Source organism: Cloeon dipterum, chromosome 3 (assembly GCF_949628265.1).
Source record: "Cloeon dipterum chromosome 3, ieCloDipt1.1, whole genome shotgun sequence".
In the NCBI taxonomy this organism is placed as follows: Eukaryota; Metazoa; Arthropoda; class Insecta; order Ephemeroptera; family Baetidae; genus Cloeon; species Cloeon dipterum.
The window spans coordinates 33,017,761-33,031,851 of NC_088788.1; the positions used below are offsets into that span (position 1 = coordinate 33,017,761).

General features: G+C 39.7%; 5 protein-coding genes across 5 annotated transcripts; 3 read left to right on the plus strand and 2 right to left on the minus strand.

The window, feature by feature from the left end:
- The first annotated feature begins 399 nt into the window (after positions 1-399).
- Positions 400-5,844, plus strand: LOC135938542 (uncharacterized). Its single transcript, XM_065482224.1, has 7 exons — positions 400-1,410; positions 2,525-2,677; positions 2,795-2,930; positions 3,106-3,233; positions 3,358-3,648; positions 4,532-4,759; positions 4,899-5,844. The coding sequence occupies exons 1-7, from the start codon at positions 1,122-1,124 to the stop codon at positions 5,018-5,020; spliced, it is 1,347 nt and encodes a 448-aa protein (XP_065338296.1). The 5' UTR covers positions 400-1,121; the 3' UTR covers positions 5,021-5,844.
- On the minus strand, positions 5,786-6,952 carry LOC135938546 (galectin-3-like). Its single transcript, XM_065482229.1, has 2 exons — positions 6,744-6,952; positions 5,786-6,382 (listed from the first exon to the last, which is right to left on the minus strand). The coding sequence occupies exons 1-2, from the start codon at positions 6,774-6,776 to the stop codon at positions 5,870-5,872; spliced, it is 546 nt and encodes a 181-aa protein (XP_065338301.1). The 5' UTR covers positions 6,777-6,952; the 3' UTR covers positions 5,786-5,869.
- A 319-nt stretch (positions 6,953-7,271) lies between these two features.
- LOC135938545 (uncharacterized) lies at positions 7,272-8,903 on the plus strand. The gene is made up of 2 exons (XM_065482228.1): positions 7,272-7,402; positions 8,378-8,903. The coding sequence occupies exons 1-2, from the start codon at positions 7,289-7,291 to the stop codon at positions 8,867-8,869; spliced, it is 606 nt and encodes a 201-aa protein (XP_065338300.1). The 5' UTR covers positions 7,272-7,288; the 3' UTR covers positions 8,870-8,903.
- morgue (modifier of rpr and grim, ubiquitously expressed) lies at positions 7,435-12,100 on the minus strand. The gene is made up of 9 exons (XM_065482226.1): positions 11,868-12,100; positions 11,672-11,809; positions 11,443-11,606; positions 11,156-11,262; positions 10,692-10,881; positions 10,522-10,631; positions 10,322-10,463; positions 9,774-9,945; positions 7,435-9,718 (listed from the first exon to the last, which is right to left on the minus strand). The coding sequence occupies exons 1-9, from the start codon at positions 11,976-11,978 to the stop codon at positions 9,596-9,598; spliced, it is 1,257 nt and encodes a 418-aa protein (XP_065338298.1). The 5' UTR covers positions 11,979-12,100; the 3' UTR covers positions 7,435-9,595.
- Positions 12,101-12,706: 606 nt separating this feature from the next.
- Positions 12,707-13,888, plus strand: PCNA (Proliferating cell nuclear antigen). Its single transcript, XM_065485368.1, has 4 exons — positions 12,707-13,039; positions 13,097-13,262; positions 13,317-13,461; positions 13,553-13,888. Exons 1-4 carry the CDS (start codon positions 12,819-12,821, stop codon positions 13,801-13,803), a joined length of 783 nt encoding a protein of 260 aa, XP_065341440.1. The 5' UTR covers positions 12,707-12,818; the 3' UTR covers positions 13,804-13,888.
- The last annotated feature ends 203 nt before the right edge of the window (positions 13,889-14,091 follow it).

The window sequence follows — 14,091 nt, forward strand, 5'->3', positions numbered from 1 at the left end:
CTTTAAATCACATTTGAAAATTCCAAAATCATAAGATCATTTCTAAAATTTTAATTAAAAACCAAAACAAACAGCAGGGACCTTTGACCATAACCTAGGATATCAAATTTGGCGTTAGTTTGATCGGTTCGGCGAGAAGAATCTAAAACAAACACATTATCTTTGAAATTGCACCACGGGGAGGTCTCAAAGTTTTCCAAAATCACCCTGCAAACCCAGTAAAAATGAATATATTTGTCGAGCAATTTTTATAACGCAAAATCTACTAGTAAAAACTGAAGTCTGGTACAAATTTAATGGATTTTGCTTGATTTCATGCCAATTTTGTCCTCCAAACCTGTGACACTTCTTCAAATTTTATTATTTGAATTTTATTTTTAAAAAGATTCTGAAAAGCTTTTCAAACTGAGCCCGCTAAAACTGTCAATTTGCAAAATTTAAAATGTTGAACTTGGTGCACATCACTACAGGCTCAACGAATCCAATGAGATCGCTTTTCTGGTCATAAAACACATCACATCTTTTTAGAAGAAAGTTAATGAAAACAGGAGAATAGATCTGATTTCTGGAAGAGCTGGAAAAGTGTGATAACAACCAAATGAATGAGTCCTGATTGAAAATAGAGATAGAGGAAATTAACAAATTCAATGGTAGCTTCAAAAAGGTCGTGCAGCAGACACATCCCTACATTTTAAGGTTAAAACGCTGTCAGTCCAGTTTGATGCCAATCCAACCAATACAACGTAAAAAGGTTACTTGAAATTTGATTTTTTTTTTATCACGGTTAATAAGCTTTGATGATAATGTTGTTTTTATATCATAAGAAAACAGTCTTCCTGAGCATCTAGAGACAATCCAAAAATGCCCAAATTAACGTGGCGCAGATTGTCTCGCAGGCAGCAGCGCGTGTGTGGCGTGTGCTCTGCACTTTCCCCTTTGTTACATTCGGCATTATCACACTGGTGTTTTCGTTTGTGCATTATCACCGAGAAAGAACAATTAGAAGTGCGGCGTTTCTCCAGCTGCTGCTCACGCACTTGTTGCCAGCGGAGCGTGCGGCTGGCGGCTTGAAAAAGCGTGGCGCCGCACACTCCGCTTCACTCGTGTGTCCTCATCCAGCAATGCAACGCCTGGGCCTCTTTGCGGCCCTCGCCCTCCTCGTCGCGTGCGCAGCGGGGGCCTCTCTCGGCCCCGGAGACCAGCACCATCGCTCCAAGAAGATGATGCGCGGCCCGAAGCGCGCCCTCAAGCACAAGGTGAACGTGGACGACTACCTGGCCGCGCCGTCCAACGTCGCAAACCAGCACGTCAGTTTCCTCCCGCCGCAGCCGGTGCAGCGCAAACAGCGATCGCCGTACGCCAAGCACAACTCTGTTGAACACAGCGTCAACCCCACCAGACAGTCCAGATGTGAGTTGACACCAGAAAATTGTTATTATTTGGTTTTTATTTTATTGAAAAACAATAGGCGTGGATTGAAACAAAATATAATGATTTTTTAAACAAACACTAGCCGAATGATTATTTTCCCTGACAGTTAGTTGTCCTAAAGAATGAATGAATGAATATATCGTAAAAATTTTAAGAATTAATACATTATAATCATCTCTATAACCAAGGCTTATTCGTTAAATATCCACTGTTTTTTGTAATTTCGCCTGTGAGGTTGAGGTCCATTTGAGCGTATGTTCCAAAATTAATGATGCATATTGATTATTGAGAGATGCACTGATGAAACGACAATTTTCGGAATGTAATGAATAGTCATCAGCATCATGAATACCTCATTCAATTCAGCCTTCAAATATTAGTGTACTCTTTTTCAAATATTAATACAAATTTTGCAATTTATGTGAAAAGTATTGACAAAATATTCAATATTTGCATTCATTCGTTCATGCGTATTTTATACGCTCCAATTAATTATAGCGTTGAATGGGTTTAACTTTGATGTATGCTTACTGTGACAAATTTTATTCAATTCATCTACAAATTTGAATTTTGAATAGAAGACAAGAGACGATACAAATTTTCTCGCACGCTCTCGTCATGGGCAGCAATTTTCTTATTTTCCTCCACTCCAAAATGAAATATATTGAATTAAAGCTTATATTTCCTCAAGAATTGAAACTGGAAACCTCTGAAGTGCTGAATGAGTTATTTTTCAGGGTTTCACGCAATTAATTTTTCTTGTAATTCGAGTGTTCTAACAATAAAATAAATGTAAGAATTGATCCAGCCGTCCCTTTTGACGACCAATTTCCTGCGAAATAACGCAATCACAGAATTCCCAGAACAGGAGCGATCTTTTTCATTGATGTTTTCCCTGCCTGGTACGACCAAAATAACTTGCTCTGCGAACATTCCCCCTTCAGAGCCTGGAGGGAAAGCTAAGCTCTAATTAGATCATCTATCAAAAGCTTTATTAGCCGCATAATTTGCTCCCATTGTCTTGGCAGCACTTTAATCCCTGCTACACCTGCCGCCCTCGCTGATTCCCACGGGGCTCTTTCCTCTGTTCCAGTCCTCTCGCTGTTCTCGGTGGTGCGCTTCGAGAACCTCGAGTGCGGCGCCGTGTCCGGCGACAACGGCACCTGTCTCGCGGCCCGCGAGTGCATCGAAAGGGGTGGCGTCGCCAGCGGCCCCTGCGCCGGCGGCTTCGGTGTTTGTTGCGTTTGTAAGTTTAAAAAATTGAACTCTTGCAGGGCAATCAGACCACACAAATAAAATTGTAAAAAGCGTGGCCGTCTGATTGGCGCACAAGGATCGCTCTAACGAGGCTAAAACTTTACAGTCATCGTGACGTGCGGCCAGACAACATACCAGAACTCAACCTATTTTGTAAACAGCGGCTACCCTGGGCCCTACGACGGCACTGGCTCGTGCCAACTCACCGTCCACAAGAGACACCCTGATATATGCCAACTTAGGTGGTTAAAATTGTCGTGTAGTTGTAAATTACAAATATCTAAATTATTTCTAAATAGCTTATTATTGCTTTTTTATGTCAGTCTCAATATTAACGTCTGCAGTGAATTTTATTTTAAGCTACTTGATAAGAAAAATGTTATTTTTTAATTTTAACGAATTTTATGATCATCTCAGGTTAGATTTTGACCAGTTCATGATAGGAGGGCCGGAAATCATCAACCACGTGTGCAGCAATGATCAGTTCATCGTATCAGGTGGCAGTCCAGTGCCGGCCATCTGTGGCACCAACACTGGAAATCACAGTAAGCCGTTGGAATTTTGAATAAAATAAATTATTAAATAGAAATTTCAATCAATTCCCCTTTCCAAGCGAAACCAAAATCTCCGTGGATATATCCCTAACAGGAGCATATTTTGTCCCTTTAGTGTATGTAGATGCGGGTGCTGGCTACACCAGTCCGGTGACCCTGACCTTTGTGACGTCAGGGCCGGCGTACCCGCGAAACTGGAAGGTGCGCATCTCGCAAATTCCGTGCCAGAGCAACTACAAGGCGGAGGACGGCTGCATGCAGTACCACACCGGCGTCACCGGACAGATTCGCTCCTTCAACTACGACTCGGGCATGGGCCTGCAGCTCAGCAACCAGGACTACAGCATCTGCATCCGCATGGAGCGTAACTTCTGCGGCATCCAGTACACCACAGCCCCTGATCCAGGTGAGTCCGCAATTTTTCGTCGTTTGTACCTTCCATCTTGGGGGGAATTAATTGATTTAGGTGATATAATTTTGAGCCATACAATTTTTATTGGATTGTTTCCTGATAAAAACGTGGATTTAATGAAAATGAGCGGCCCACGGTAAAAATTAATAAGGAACGTCAACGAGTTTTCAATTTCAAACCTTCATCAGCAGGTACAACTTTTTATCAAAGTGCTTCCTGAACGATTCCGCTTTTTCTCCTTTTCAATTACCGTCCCTTTGAATTTTATATAGAGTTTCTAAAGATTAACTGAGAGGCCAACAAATCACTACGGAAAAAATTTGGATTTTCAAGTTTAGAGCGAATTCACGTTGACGTTGATTTTGATTTGCGTTGGCTGAAGTGCTTTCGCTCCTAAAAGTTCCATTTATTTGTGCGCAAAAGCCCTGATAGGAAAAGAGTAAAAAAAACAGCAATGGTGCGGAATATTGCTTTTGAATTGCAAATGAATAAATAACGAGTCTCACTTCTCTCCGCCCCAGCACCGCCGCTTTTTAGCGCTTAATTGAGATTGATTGTTGTTGTGCAATTGATTTGTTGTTGCCCGGTGGAAAATAATGATGCAATAATGGCAAAAGCCAATTCGATTTATTTGCTCTTTACGTTGAATTATAGCAGGGGAAACGGGCAATTCAATCGAACGGTTTTATAGTACCTTTTTGAGTGCAGTACTGCTGACTATTTGATGATAAATAGAAGATTAAAATTCAATCATTTATTTTCAAATCATTTTCCACGGAATTTGAAAGGCATTATTTACTCTTATATTATTTTTACTCTTATAAAAACTGTGTTAGTTCTATGCAAAATCATTTAATCACGTTATTTTTAATTTCAGTGAACAACCGTTCTCGGTCATTCAGTCTGAGCGGACAGACAACAGGACAGAACCAGGTGACGTCGATGGTAGGCTCCGTGGGGCCCAACTCGTGCAACGGAGACTGGATAATCATCCCTTGCGCCGCGAACGCGGGCCGAGCGCCCAGCATCGAGCCTACATGCACCGACCGCATTTGCGGCGGCACCTTCAATTCCGAGGTCTCCACCGTGCCGGCCACAGTCTTTAGTGAGTCAACCACAAATAAATTATTTTTTAACCAAACACTACATATATACGCCTTCACGAAGATATATTTTTTATGTATTCTTCATCTTAACTGTCAGTTAGGAGAGCAAATTTAACTCCATGACTTAATTTGTTGCAGGTACAGTGAAGCCGTTCCGGATTATATACCACACAAACAATGTAGAATTCCCGAATGACCAGTCTAACCGCGGATTTGCTCTCAACTATGTGCAGCAACCCTGCACCAACGTTATGAACTAACACGATAAATTATTATCTGCTGAGGGTCAGAACATATTCTATTGGGAATTGGTACCAAACCACAGCTTAAATTCCCAATTGATTTTCTAATATTAAGGCTGACACGTTAAAAACGATGCTCACTTGTGCGCTCAACGAGATATTATGTTGAGAAGACTCGATAAATATGGGTGTTTAATTATTTGTTGACTAAATGTGTAATACGCCCAATACTTCCTGCATCAATTTCTGGAACTGCATCATCAATTGAGAAAAATTAGAAATAAGCGATATTTACAATTTTGAAATTGCAGTGAGAATTATGTTGGCCAGGGATTTTTTTATTTTTCTTTTATCTCTCTGCTTCAAATCTCTAGGTTTTATTTCTGTTAAAATATAGCCATTTTACATCAATTGATATTAAAATTCATTTTTTTTATTGAGCTCTATCTTGAAATAAGAAAAATACTGCTTCCTATAGAATTCCACGTCTGTAAATTACAAAGTTTTCATGCTCTATTTACATTTCTTTATTTTACCTTAGAAACACTGTAAAAAATCAGCTTAATCAAAACGACACAAAAAGTTTATTTTACACCAGAACAATATGTTCACAACTATCAACTGTTTTATTCTTATTCAATTTTTATTTGAAACCTAGTTTTCCCTGCCAGAAAATTCACTGTCAGTTGTATAATTTATGGATGAAAGAATTTCACAATAATGCCATTGGACTTTCAAAAAGATTGAACTCAAAGGACATGTTTAGCAAAGACCAGGAAGGGATAAAATGGGTAATTAATTTATTGTCACTGTAGAAATAAAAATGTTAAAATACAAACACACACTTTTGACTTTCATAAATTGTATTCACTCATTATTACTGGGCGAAGCTTCAGCTGTGGAGGCTTGCGGTTGGCCTGGTTGGTTCCTGCCCCAGTAGGGGTTGTAGGGCACACCATAAGGGGGGAAGCGGCCTGGGAATGGAAATCCACCAGGGTAGCCGGCACCGGGAAATCCACCAGGGTAGCCGATACCAGGAAAACCACCAGGGTAGCCGGCGCCGGGAAAGCCACCAGGAAAGCCAGCACCAGGAAAGCCACCAAATCCACCTCCAGGAGGGAAGCCGCCGCCGAAAGGTGGATATCCGCCTATCCCTGGTGGGAATCCAGCTCCAGGATACCCCCCTATGCCAGGATAGCCGCCGTAATACTTGCCTTCTTGATTGCTGTCTGTGGGTGTGTCAGGGGTGCTGGATTCAGGAGGAGCAGAAGCTTCAGGTGGAGCGGCCTCTTCGTCCCTGGCCATCAGGACGACGGGAAATACCTCCTTAATCGATTTCGCGGACCGGGCATAGGCTCCAGTGGTAAAAACCAAAATCAGCTGTCAATTTTTTAATTCTTTTAATTAAAAGGCTCGGCTGTATTTACCACTCTGATCACTTTCAATATTTTTAAAAAATTCAGATGCAAAGATGAATGATATATAATTTTGAATAAGATTTTCTATTTTCTAACTGACCACCCAAAGAAAAGAGGAAAGAGATTTATTGAATCTTATAAAAACATTTATTTAATATTCGCGTAGATTTAATCTATTCCATGAATGAAAATGGATATCGATAATTTTTTGTCTTAAAATTCAGTTTATAATAAGCTAAAATATAAAAATATATATAATTACAAAATAGACTATTAAATGTAACAATTAAAGTTCTAAAGTTTCAAAAAGAAAATTCTCTTACCCCAAGAAGTGAACCTTCACGCAGTAACAACATTTCGATAGTGAATAATGTCGTGACAGGGTCCGCCAGTGCTTAAATACTGACACCCACGACAGCAAAATGCGCAATAAAATAAAAAAACTGACCTCTGTTATCAACGAACTGACAAGGAAAGTCGACCTGAATTTTCAACTGCGCACGTATTTTCCGCTTTCAATTAACAATACCAAAAACGAGCAGACGCGGTAACTGAAATTATATGTGAGCTTTCTCCAAGAGAGTTAAAATAAGAAGATCAGTGCCATCAGTCGAAAGTGCAAAACCGGTTGCAAGCGTGAAGCCGTTGTAAAAATTGCTCTGCTTAGATTAAAAACACACACACACACACACGATGTGACTCAGTCTTGATCAGAAGAGATCTTAAGTTGTCAGCATTGTCGGCATACAACTGAATTAAATGAGTACACTGACAAACGAATATATTTTAATTGGACGAATGAATGAAAATGAAAATTCTAGCATTCGATAACCAAGTATTTGGAAAGTGATCTTTGGAGAAGTTGCAGATGCACCTGGGAAGGAGGGGCTGCGGCGAAGTATATAAGCTGTTGTTTCAAGTCTCGAAGGCACATCAAGTCAAGATGCACTCTACTCCGGTAACACTTCTGATTCTGCTCTTGGTAAGTATGGTTTGTTTAATTTAAATACAATATTTGCTCAATTAATTAGAATTTATTTATCTTGTCAGATTTTATAGTGAATTTAAACATTTGAATTACATAGGTTTGATAGAATTAAATTGTTAGCACGACCCCAAAATTCAATCCCCTATTATCATAATTAAATCCACCTATCACATAAATTTCAGTTCGCTCAAATTTCATCATTAATAGAGAGAAAGAAAACAACTGTTATTAGTTTCTGTTGAATCTAGACGAAGCACAAATTCCCTTCATATACACGTTGCCCCTTTTTAATTCATGGGGCAGCGTTTAGGATTGCTGTCACATTTTGAGTAATCCTAACCGAGGATCACTCTTACTTGATTTAATTTTGATTTCAAGAAAAAATGTCAACATAGACATAACTGAAGTCATTGGTCATTATTATTTGACAATCCCCTCACGCCACAGGCCGAAGTGCATAAAAAGGACATAAAATTAATTAATATTGTTGAAAATAACGTGATATGAACATTAAATTTGTTTCTGTTAGAATGAATATAAAACTAAAATTTAAATGACCACATTAACTTAAGTTTTCAGTAAGAGTCTAGTGTCAAAGTCTTATAGAATATTTTTTTGACCTCAAACGATATTCCATAATTGTTCACTTACTAACCAACGCGAGATAGCCAAAATCGAGGAAATAAATATTTTCCATAACGCAGAACTTACAAATTTAAATCAATATCTAATTGCGAGTCCACAAATACCAGTAACAATGTTTCACTCAACCCCTGCAGCAGAAAGTAATCAGCTCCCCATCACATTTAAGGCTTTCTAATAAATAAATAATAATAAAATATAAAAGTGTAAAGTAATGTTCTTTTTTCCATTGAAAACGCTGACTCAGCAGTTTGCTTATGACCCATTTCCTTATCGCTTTCCATAGCAGTTGAAGCAAAGATAATTTCCGTGATAATTATTTTGCAGGCTACGTTGCACGTTGGCAGCGGGCAGGTGCAGGACGACTTGGCCCTGGCCGAGACTCGCGCACACGGCTACTTCAAGGGCTATGGGTTCGGAGAGTTTGGCTTCAAAGACCACGACGAGGGGGCGAGGCAAGAAGAAAAGCAGGTCAGCTTTCCTGTGGACAAAAAGCCAGCTGAGAAACAGGAAAGGGACAACACCAGGGAGGAGGCGGACAAAGGCGACGAAGAGCAGCAAAAGAAGCTGTTTGAGGCTTTCAGGGATTTCTACTACAAGGCCAAGAAGCAGGACGAGGAGCAAAACGTAAAGCTGGAGTCTGCCAAACCGAAAAAGGAACAACAAGAGAATGAGAAGAAGAAAGAGGAGCCAAAGCAAGCCATCAGTTACGCTTACTCGACCATCGAGCATAACCGCTTCTTCAAAAAGGGAGCTGAGAGGAAGGCAGAGCAGCGTTCGGATGATCAGGATTACTACTATTACATCAGACAGTACTGATTGTGATTAAAAGACTTTTCTACAAAATACGAAATGATTGAGTTTGTTCATATAATTAAAAATCCCAAGATTAGGAAGTCAATTTATAATAATATATTAAACAACGCTATCAAGATTACAATTTAAAATAGGTTAGGATTAACAAGACCAAATGGATTTCATGATAATCTGAGCGATGTTTAGGGGTTGAGTAGGTTTGACTAGCTTGCATAGGCATGACAAGTCTATTGGGATTAGAGAGGATTGCGAAAGCTTTCCAACTTCCACGTTTCTAGCCTCCGTACGTAAATTTCATTTGACAAACGTCTAGTGTTTCAATTAAAAGACACAAGTGGAGCAATAACATCGCGGCACTTTTTCTGAACTTAGCATCACCTGCTGAGACTCGTTTATGACGCAAGTTGCTTGCTATCAGGTCGTCCATCTCACAAACCACTTTCGCAGATTTTAAAAAAATGGCCCAAAATATCAAAATTTATTTTAAAATACAGTTTTTGTGCAATTTTGCTGGGCTTTCGTTTGTGGGCACTGTTCAATGAGACAACTCAATTGAAGTTCCGAAAAAACATTAAAAATTTCCCAAATGGGTTAGTTTTAGCAAGTTTTAAAAATAAATAGCCGTATAGCAAAAATCTAAACTTATTCTGGAAGCTGAGTGGTTATATAAAATACAAAGAGCAACTTAATATAATTCCTATGCAATTGAAAATATCTCTGACCTGCTGCTTAAATTCCATTTGGCATGAGAGCATCGTGCATGGCGTACTTCCAGGTCCAGTTGCGGGCCATCAGCTCAAACGCCTTTTTGTCGTGCAGATAGAGCTCACCAATTTTAGGCTCCATGCACACCTTTTCGCGACAACATTAAATACAAGTTCCAGAAAAAAAATTGGAGAGCACACACCTGGCAGAAAGGATCAGTCAAAAGGCTCTGCACGGATATGAGAACTTTAACGACAGTCATGGCCAAGGACCAGTTGTGATGTATAAGGTCGATGCCAACGTCACCATGCCGAGACACGTTTGGGTGGAAAATCTTGGTGATGAATCGCACCAAAGGAGGGTGCATTGGATAGCTGCAAGAAATAATACATGCAACTTAATTAAAATAGACACAATTGCTAAAATAATGATAATTTATGGTTGTTTCAGTTACGGGGAACTATTTCTCCCAATGAACTAACCATGATGAGGTTATGTATTACATTTTTTTAATTTATGAAGTATTCACTGACATTAAATTCCTTTAATTTAAAATCCAACAAAACGTAATAAAAAAATAATTACATAAATAGGAAATAAATACAGAATTAGCAGATGCTTTATTGGTAAAAAAATGCTATAATTTATTGTTATTCACAAATAATCTGTGCAAAAATTGTTCCTGCAGTCATTATTGTCCGTGTTTATAAATTCAAAAAGGAGAAAAATAACCAAAGAGAATCTTCTTACCTGTTGTGCACCTGCAGATACAAATAAAATATGCCTCCAGAATAAGGGGAGCCCTGCGGGCCGAGAATGGAAGCGATCCAGTGGAAACAGCCGCTGTCCAGCGGAATAGCCTGAATTCCTTCTTGAGGATCTTGACGCATTGCTGAAATAAACAGACATATAAATTAGAATTCGGTAACCAAAAAATTGCTCAACATTACCTTTTATTTCAGATCTTATTCGTTTGATCCGCCACGTGTTTTCATTTCCACTGGGTTGACACTGCGCAGACATCTGCTGCAGGCACAGCTGGCACGGGGCACTGATAACCCTGTAACAAGTTTCTTACAATTAGTCGCAATCAGTTGGGCCAAAACTGTACACTCATTACAGTTTCTTGAACGTGGCTGGCCAGTTGTTGACCTCAAAAAGGGGCGTGAACAGAGGCCAGCGATTCTCAGTGTAAATTTTCCACTGTTTGTTGTTGGCACTGGCCTCTAGAAGTCTCCTCCACCTGAGACACACGTCACTCGCGGCACACAGGGACAAGTCGTCCAGGTAGTTGAACACGACCATCAGAACTGTAACACAAGTTGGGCAAAAATTAGTAAAGAAATAGAAAATCACTTCTTTGGACGTAAGAAAAAAATAACAAAAATAAAGCTACAAGACATCTGGAAGTTGAGAAATTTTTAAAACATTATCTCAAGCCGTAAATGAGTCATTGGATAATTTCCAGAAAGTAATAAATCAATTCAGGGATATCTCTCATTGGATACTACACAATATCAATAATTTAGTCAAATCACTTTGAAAGCAAGCTTTAACAAAAATAAAATAAATTATCTGGAATACCTTCAGTAGGCAGCTTGTCAATGAGACCATTTGCGCTCATTTTAAGATACTCTGGGAACCTTGGGGCAGATAACAATTCAAGTCTTTCGGCCAGTCTATCAGCAGGTCTGAAAATGTAGAAATTTTTGAGACCCAATTAAAAATCACAACTGCAGAGTTTGCAACAATCATAAAATAGTCGTTAACTCAAACTTCTCGTTTTCCTCCTTATACACTGAGCGCTCTATTCAACCGAGAACGAGAAGTGTGTGTATTCGAGAGAATTGTGATTTTTCCAAAGTGTTTACGGTGGTGGTGGTGGTGGTGGAGGAGCTTCACCCTCCTCTTCCTCCTCCTCTCTGCGCGTAGAATCCAAGTAAGCTTTGAAGCTGACTCGTCGTTTGTCCAAGTTGCTGTAGAAACAAGTCGGATCATTTGGCTCGTCGTTTCCTGAATCACCGTCATCTTTAACCTGAACATTAATTTATTATTGTTTTTCATGTGGACTGTCAAAGGCTATGAAGAGTGCGGGCTTACATTACTGTCCCACATGGCCATGGACTGCGGTTTGTCAAGGTCATCGGGGTAAAGAAATACATGGCAAGTGGCGCAGATAGGCTCTCCAAAACAAGGTCCGTAATATCCGGAACACACCGAGCACGCCTCATGTTGAAGCTGCAATTTACATAATTTAATTAAAATTAAATCATTTTTCAAATAATAAGGCATGTACCAAGAAAGAAAAGTTCTCTTCAAGCTCATCTGTCAATGATTTCAAGTCTTCCACGTCGTTGACAGAGTCAAGCATGGACGTGACCTGCGTTTCTAGATTATTGCAAGCCATTTTCAAACTTATCTCTGATTATATTTTTATCCACAATAAACGAAGGTAGAAACCACTGAAGCGTAATGCCCCGGCTTAATGACAAACGTTTAGCACTGTCTTGTTTGGTCTTCTACTCTGCTTCTACTTCAGGAGGTGAGCACCAGTGAGCACTGAGCAGTGGATAACAACAACAAACACGACTGCTTATATGTTATGTATGTACACGCCCACCAATGCACCAATAGGAAATAAGAAAGGAGAAGAGACCTGCTGGTGTTAATTTCAATAGCGCAATTTTCGAATATTTTCAAGAAAAAATACATAATTTATTAACATTTTTGGCCACTAATTTGGGTATTTTTCAGGGGCAAAATTTAATGTTGTACTGCTGACGCTGACATAATATTATCATATAGATGGGAAAAGATCGTAATGAATGAGTTTTTTTTTAATTTCAAGTTCTCAATCGTAGATCTAAACGTTGCCATGTTGCCATGCTGCATGCCTCATTGACTGGTCTGATATTTAAAAAAAAATAAAGAAACGAAAGATACATTGACTATTCCGAATTCATGCATTTTTTTTATTTTAATAAGTATTTTAAAAAATTTATAATTTGTGTTGCACCTTTGAAATAGCGCTTTTAACGTAACCATTGTAACCAACCACATCAATTAACTCAATTGCATTTGGCAACCACGTTTGAGGTTTCCAGCTTCCCGCCAGATTCGTGTTGTTTTTCCCGCTCACAGCTCGTCAATCCTTATCCTTAGCTACTCGCTCAGCGCAACTCTTCGCTGCTCGTCCCTTTTTAAATTTCTAATTCCATCTTAAATCGCCGCAAAACAGTCCACAAACATGTTCGAGGCCAAGCTCGCTCAAAGTTCCATCCTGAAGAAGGTGATTGAGGCCATCAAGGACCTTATTTCTGAGGCTTCGTTCGACTGCTCGGACTCGGGCATCCAACTGCAGGCCATGGACAACTCGCACGTCAGCTTGGTATCCCTCAGCCTCCGAAGTGATGGCTTCGACAAATACAGATGTGATAGAAACCTTGCCATGGGAATCAACCTGACCAGGTCAGTCCGAACCCCTTCACTGTTTCTTAAAATGTACTGAATACAACCTTCCTGCAGTATGACCAAAATCCTTAAGTGCGCCGGAAACGACGATATTTTAATCATGAGGGCTCAGGACAATGCGGACATGGTGACCTTTGTCTTCGAGTCCCAAGATCAGGGAAAGGTTTCGGAGTATGAAATGAAACTGATGAATCTCGACCAAGAACACTTAGGCATTCCTGTAAGTCAATCAACATTGCCGGCTTATATAATGGTTACTAACAATGACCTTCAGGAAACAGACTACGCATGCAAGGTGAGAATGCCCTCGTCTGAGTTTGCTCGCGTGTGCCGTGACTTGAGCCAATTCGGCGAGTCTGTAGTCATCTCATGCACCAAGGAGGGAGTCAAGTTTTCTTCATCAGGCACTGTTGGATCAGGTAATGGCCAGATTATCAATTTATCAAGGGGTTGCAAACTTGACTATAAATGAAATTGTATTGGTTAATGCATAATTAATTTAATTTTCAGCTAACGTAAAGCTGGCGCAGACCTCTAACGTGGACAAAGAAGAGGAAGCGGTGACCATTGAAATGCAAGAGCCTGTGTCCCTTACATTCGCGTGCCGCTACCTGAACCACTTCACCAAGGCCACTCCCCTGTCCGCCGTTGTCCAATTGTCCTTGTCGGCTGACGTCCCTCTGGTTGTGGAGTACGCCATTGGAGAAATTGGTCATGTCCGTTACTACCTGGCTCCCAAAATTGATGATGAAGAAAACTGAGTATTATTTACCTTTTTATTGATTCCCGTAAGCTTGTAACTCCTAGTGTAATTAAAATAAATTGTGCATAATTTTTTTATTATGATTCGCGACTTTAATTTAATATTATTATAACCAGTAAGTTGGTGAGAAGTAAAATGAATTGCCTTTTCTTGGCAAGTAGAGTTGACAGTGGACCTGGTTGTAAATGGAAGGATTGCTTAATTTAAGAATATTTGCAGTTTGAGTTCCAGTCATTCATGGGCTGCATAATATTATACAAAATGAGCTATTGAGGGTCAAGATTTA

What these genes read in the sequence shown, in the direction of transcription:
- LOC135938542 (XM_065482224.1), top strand. Translation starts at nt 1,122, where the DNA reads ATGCAACGCCTGGGCCTCTTTGCGGCCCTCGCCCTCCTCGTCGCGTGC. An exon ending in CACCAACACTGGAAATCACA is followed by an intron (nt 3,234 to 3,357) that starts GTAAGCCGTTGG and finishes TTGTCCCTTTAG; the next exon opens with TGTATGTAGATGCGGGTGCT. An exon ending in CACCACAGCCCCTGATCCAG is followed by an intron (nt 3,649 to 4,531) that starts GTGAGTCCGCAA and finishes TTTTAATTTCAG; the next exon opens with TGAACAACCGTTCTCGGTCA.
- LOC135938546 (XM_065482229.1), bottom strand. Translation starts at nt 6,776, where the DNA reads ATGTTGTTACTGCGTGAAGGTTCACTTCTTGGG. An exon ending in GTGAAGGTTCACTTCTTGGG is followed by an intron (nt 6,383 to 6,743) that starts GTAAGAGAATTT and finishes AAAAATTGACAG; the next exon opens with CTGATTTTGGTTTTTACCAC.
- LOC135938545 (XM_065482228.1), top strand. Translation starts at nt 7,289, where the DNA reads ATGCACCTGGGAAGGAGGGGCTGCGGCGAAGTATATAAGCTGTTGTTT. An exon ending in CACTTCTGATTCTGCTCTTG is followed by an intron (nt 7,403 to 8,377) that starts GTAAGTATGGTT and finishes ATTATTTTGCAG; the next exon opens with GCTACGTTGCACGTTGGCAG.
- morgue (XM_065482226.1), bottom strand. Translation starts at nt 11,978, where the DNA reads ATGGCTTGCAATAATCTAGAAACGCAGGTCACGTCCATGCTTGACTCT. An exon ending in CCAGCCACGTTCAAGAAACT is followed by an intron (nt 10,632 to 10,691) that starts GTAATGAGTGTA and finishes AACTTGTTACAG; the next exon opens with GGTTATCAGTGCCCCGTGCC. An exon ending in TATCTGCAGGTGCACAACAG is followed by an intron (nt 9,946 to 10,321) that starts GTAAGAAGATTC and finishes TATTTCTTGCAG; the next exon opens with CTATCCAATGCACCCTCCTT.
- PCNA (XM_065485368.1), top strand. Translation starts at nt 12,819, where the DNA reads ATGTTCGAGGCCAAGCTCGCTCAAAGTTCCATCCTGAAGAAGGTGATT. An exon ending in AAGAACACTTAGGCATTCCT is followed by an intron (nt 13,263 to 13,316) that starts GTAAGTCAATCA and finishes AATGACCTTCAG; the next exon opens with GAAACAGACTACGCATGCAA. An exon ending in ATCAGGCACTGTTGGATCAG is followed by an intron (nt 13,462 to 13,552) that starts GTAATGGCCAGA and finishes TTTAATTTTCAG; the next exon opens with CTAACGTAAAGCTGGCGCAG.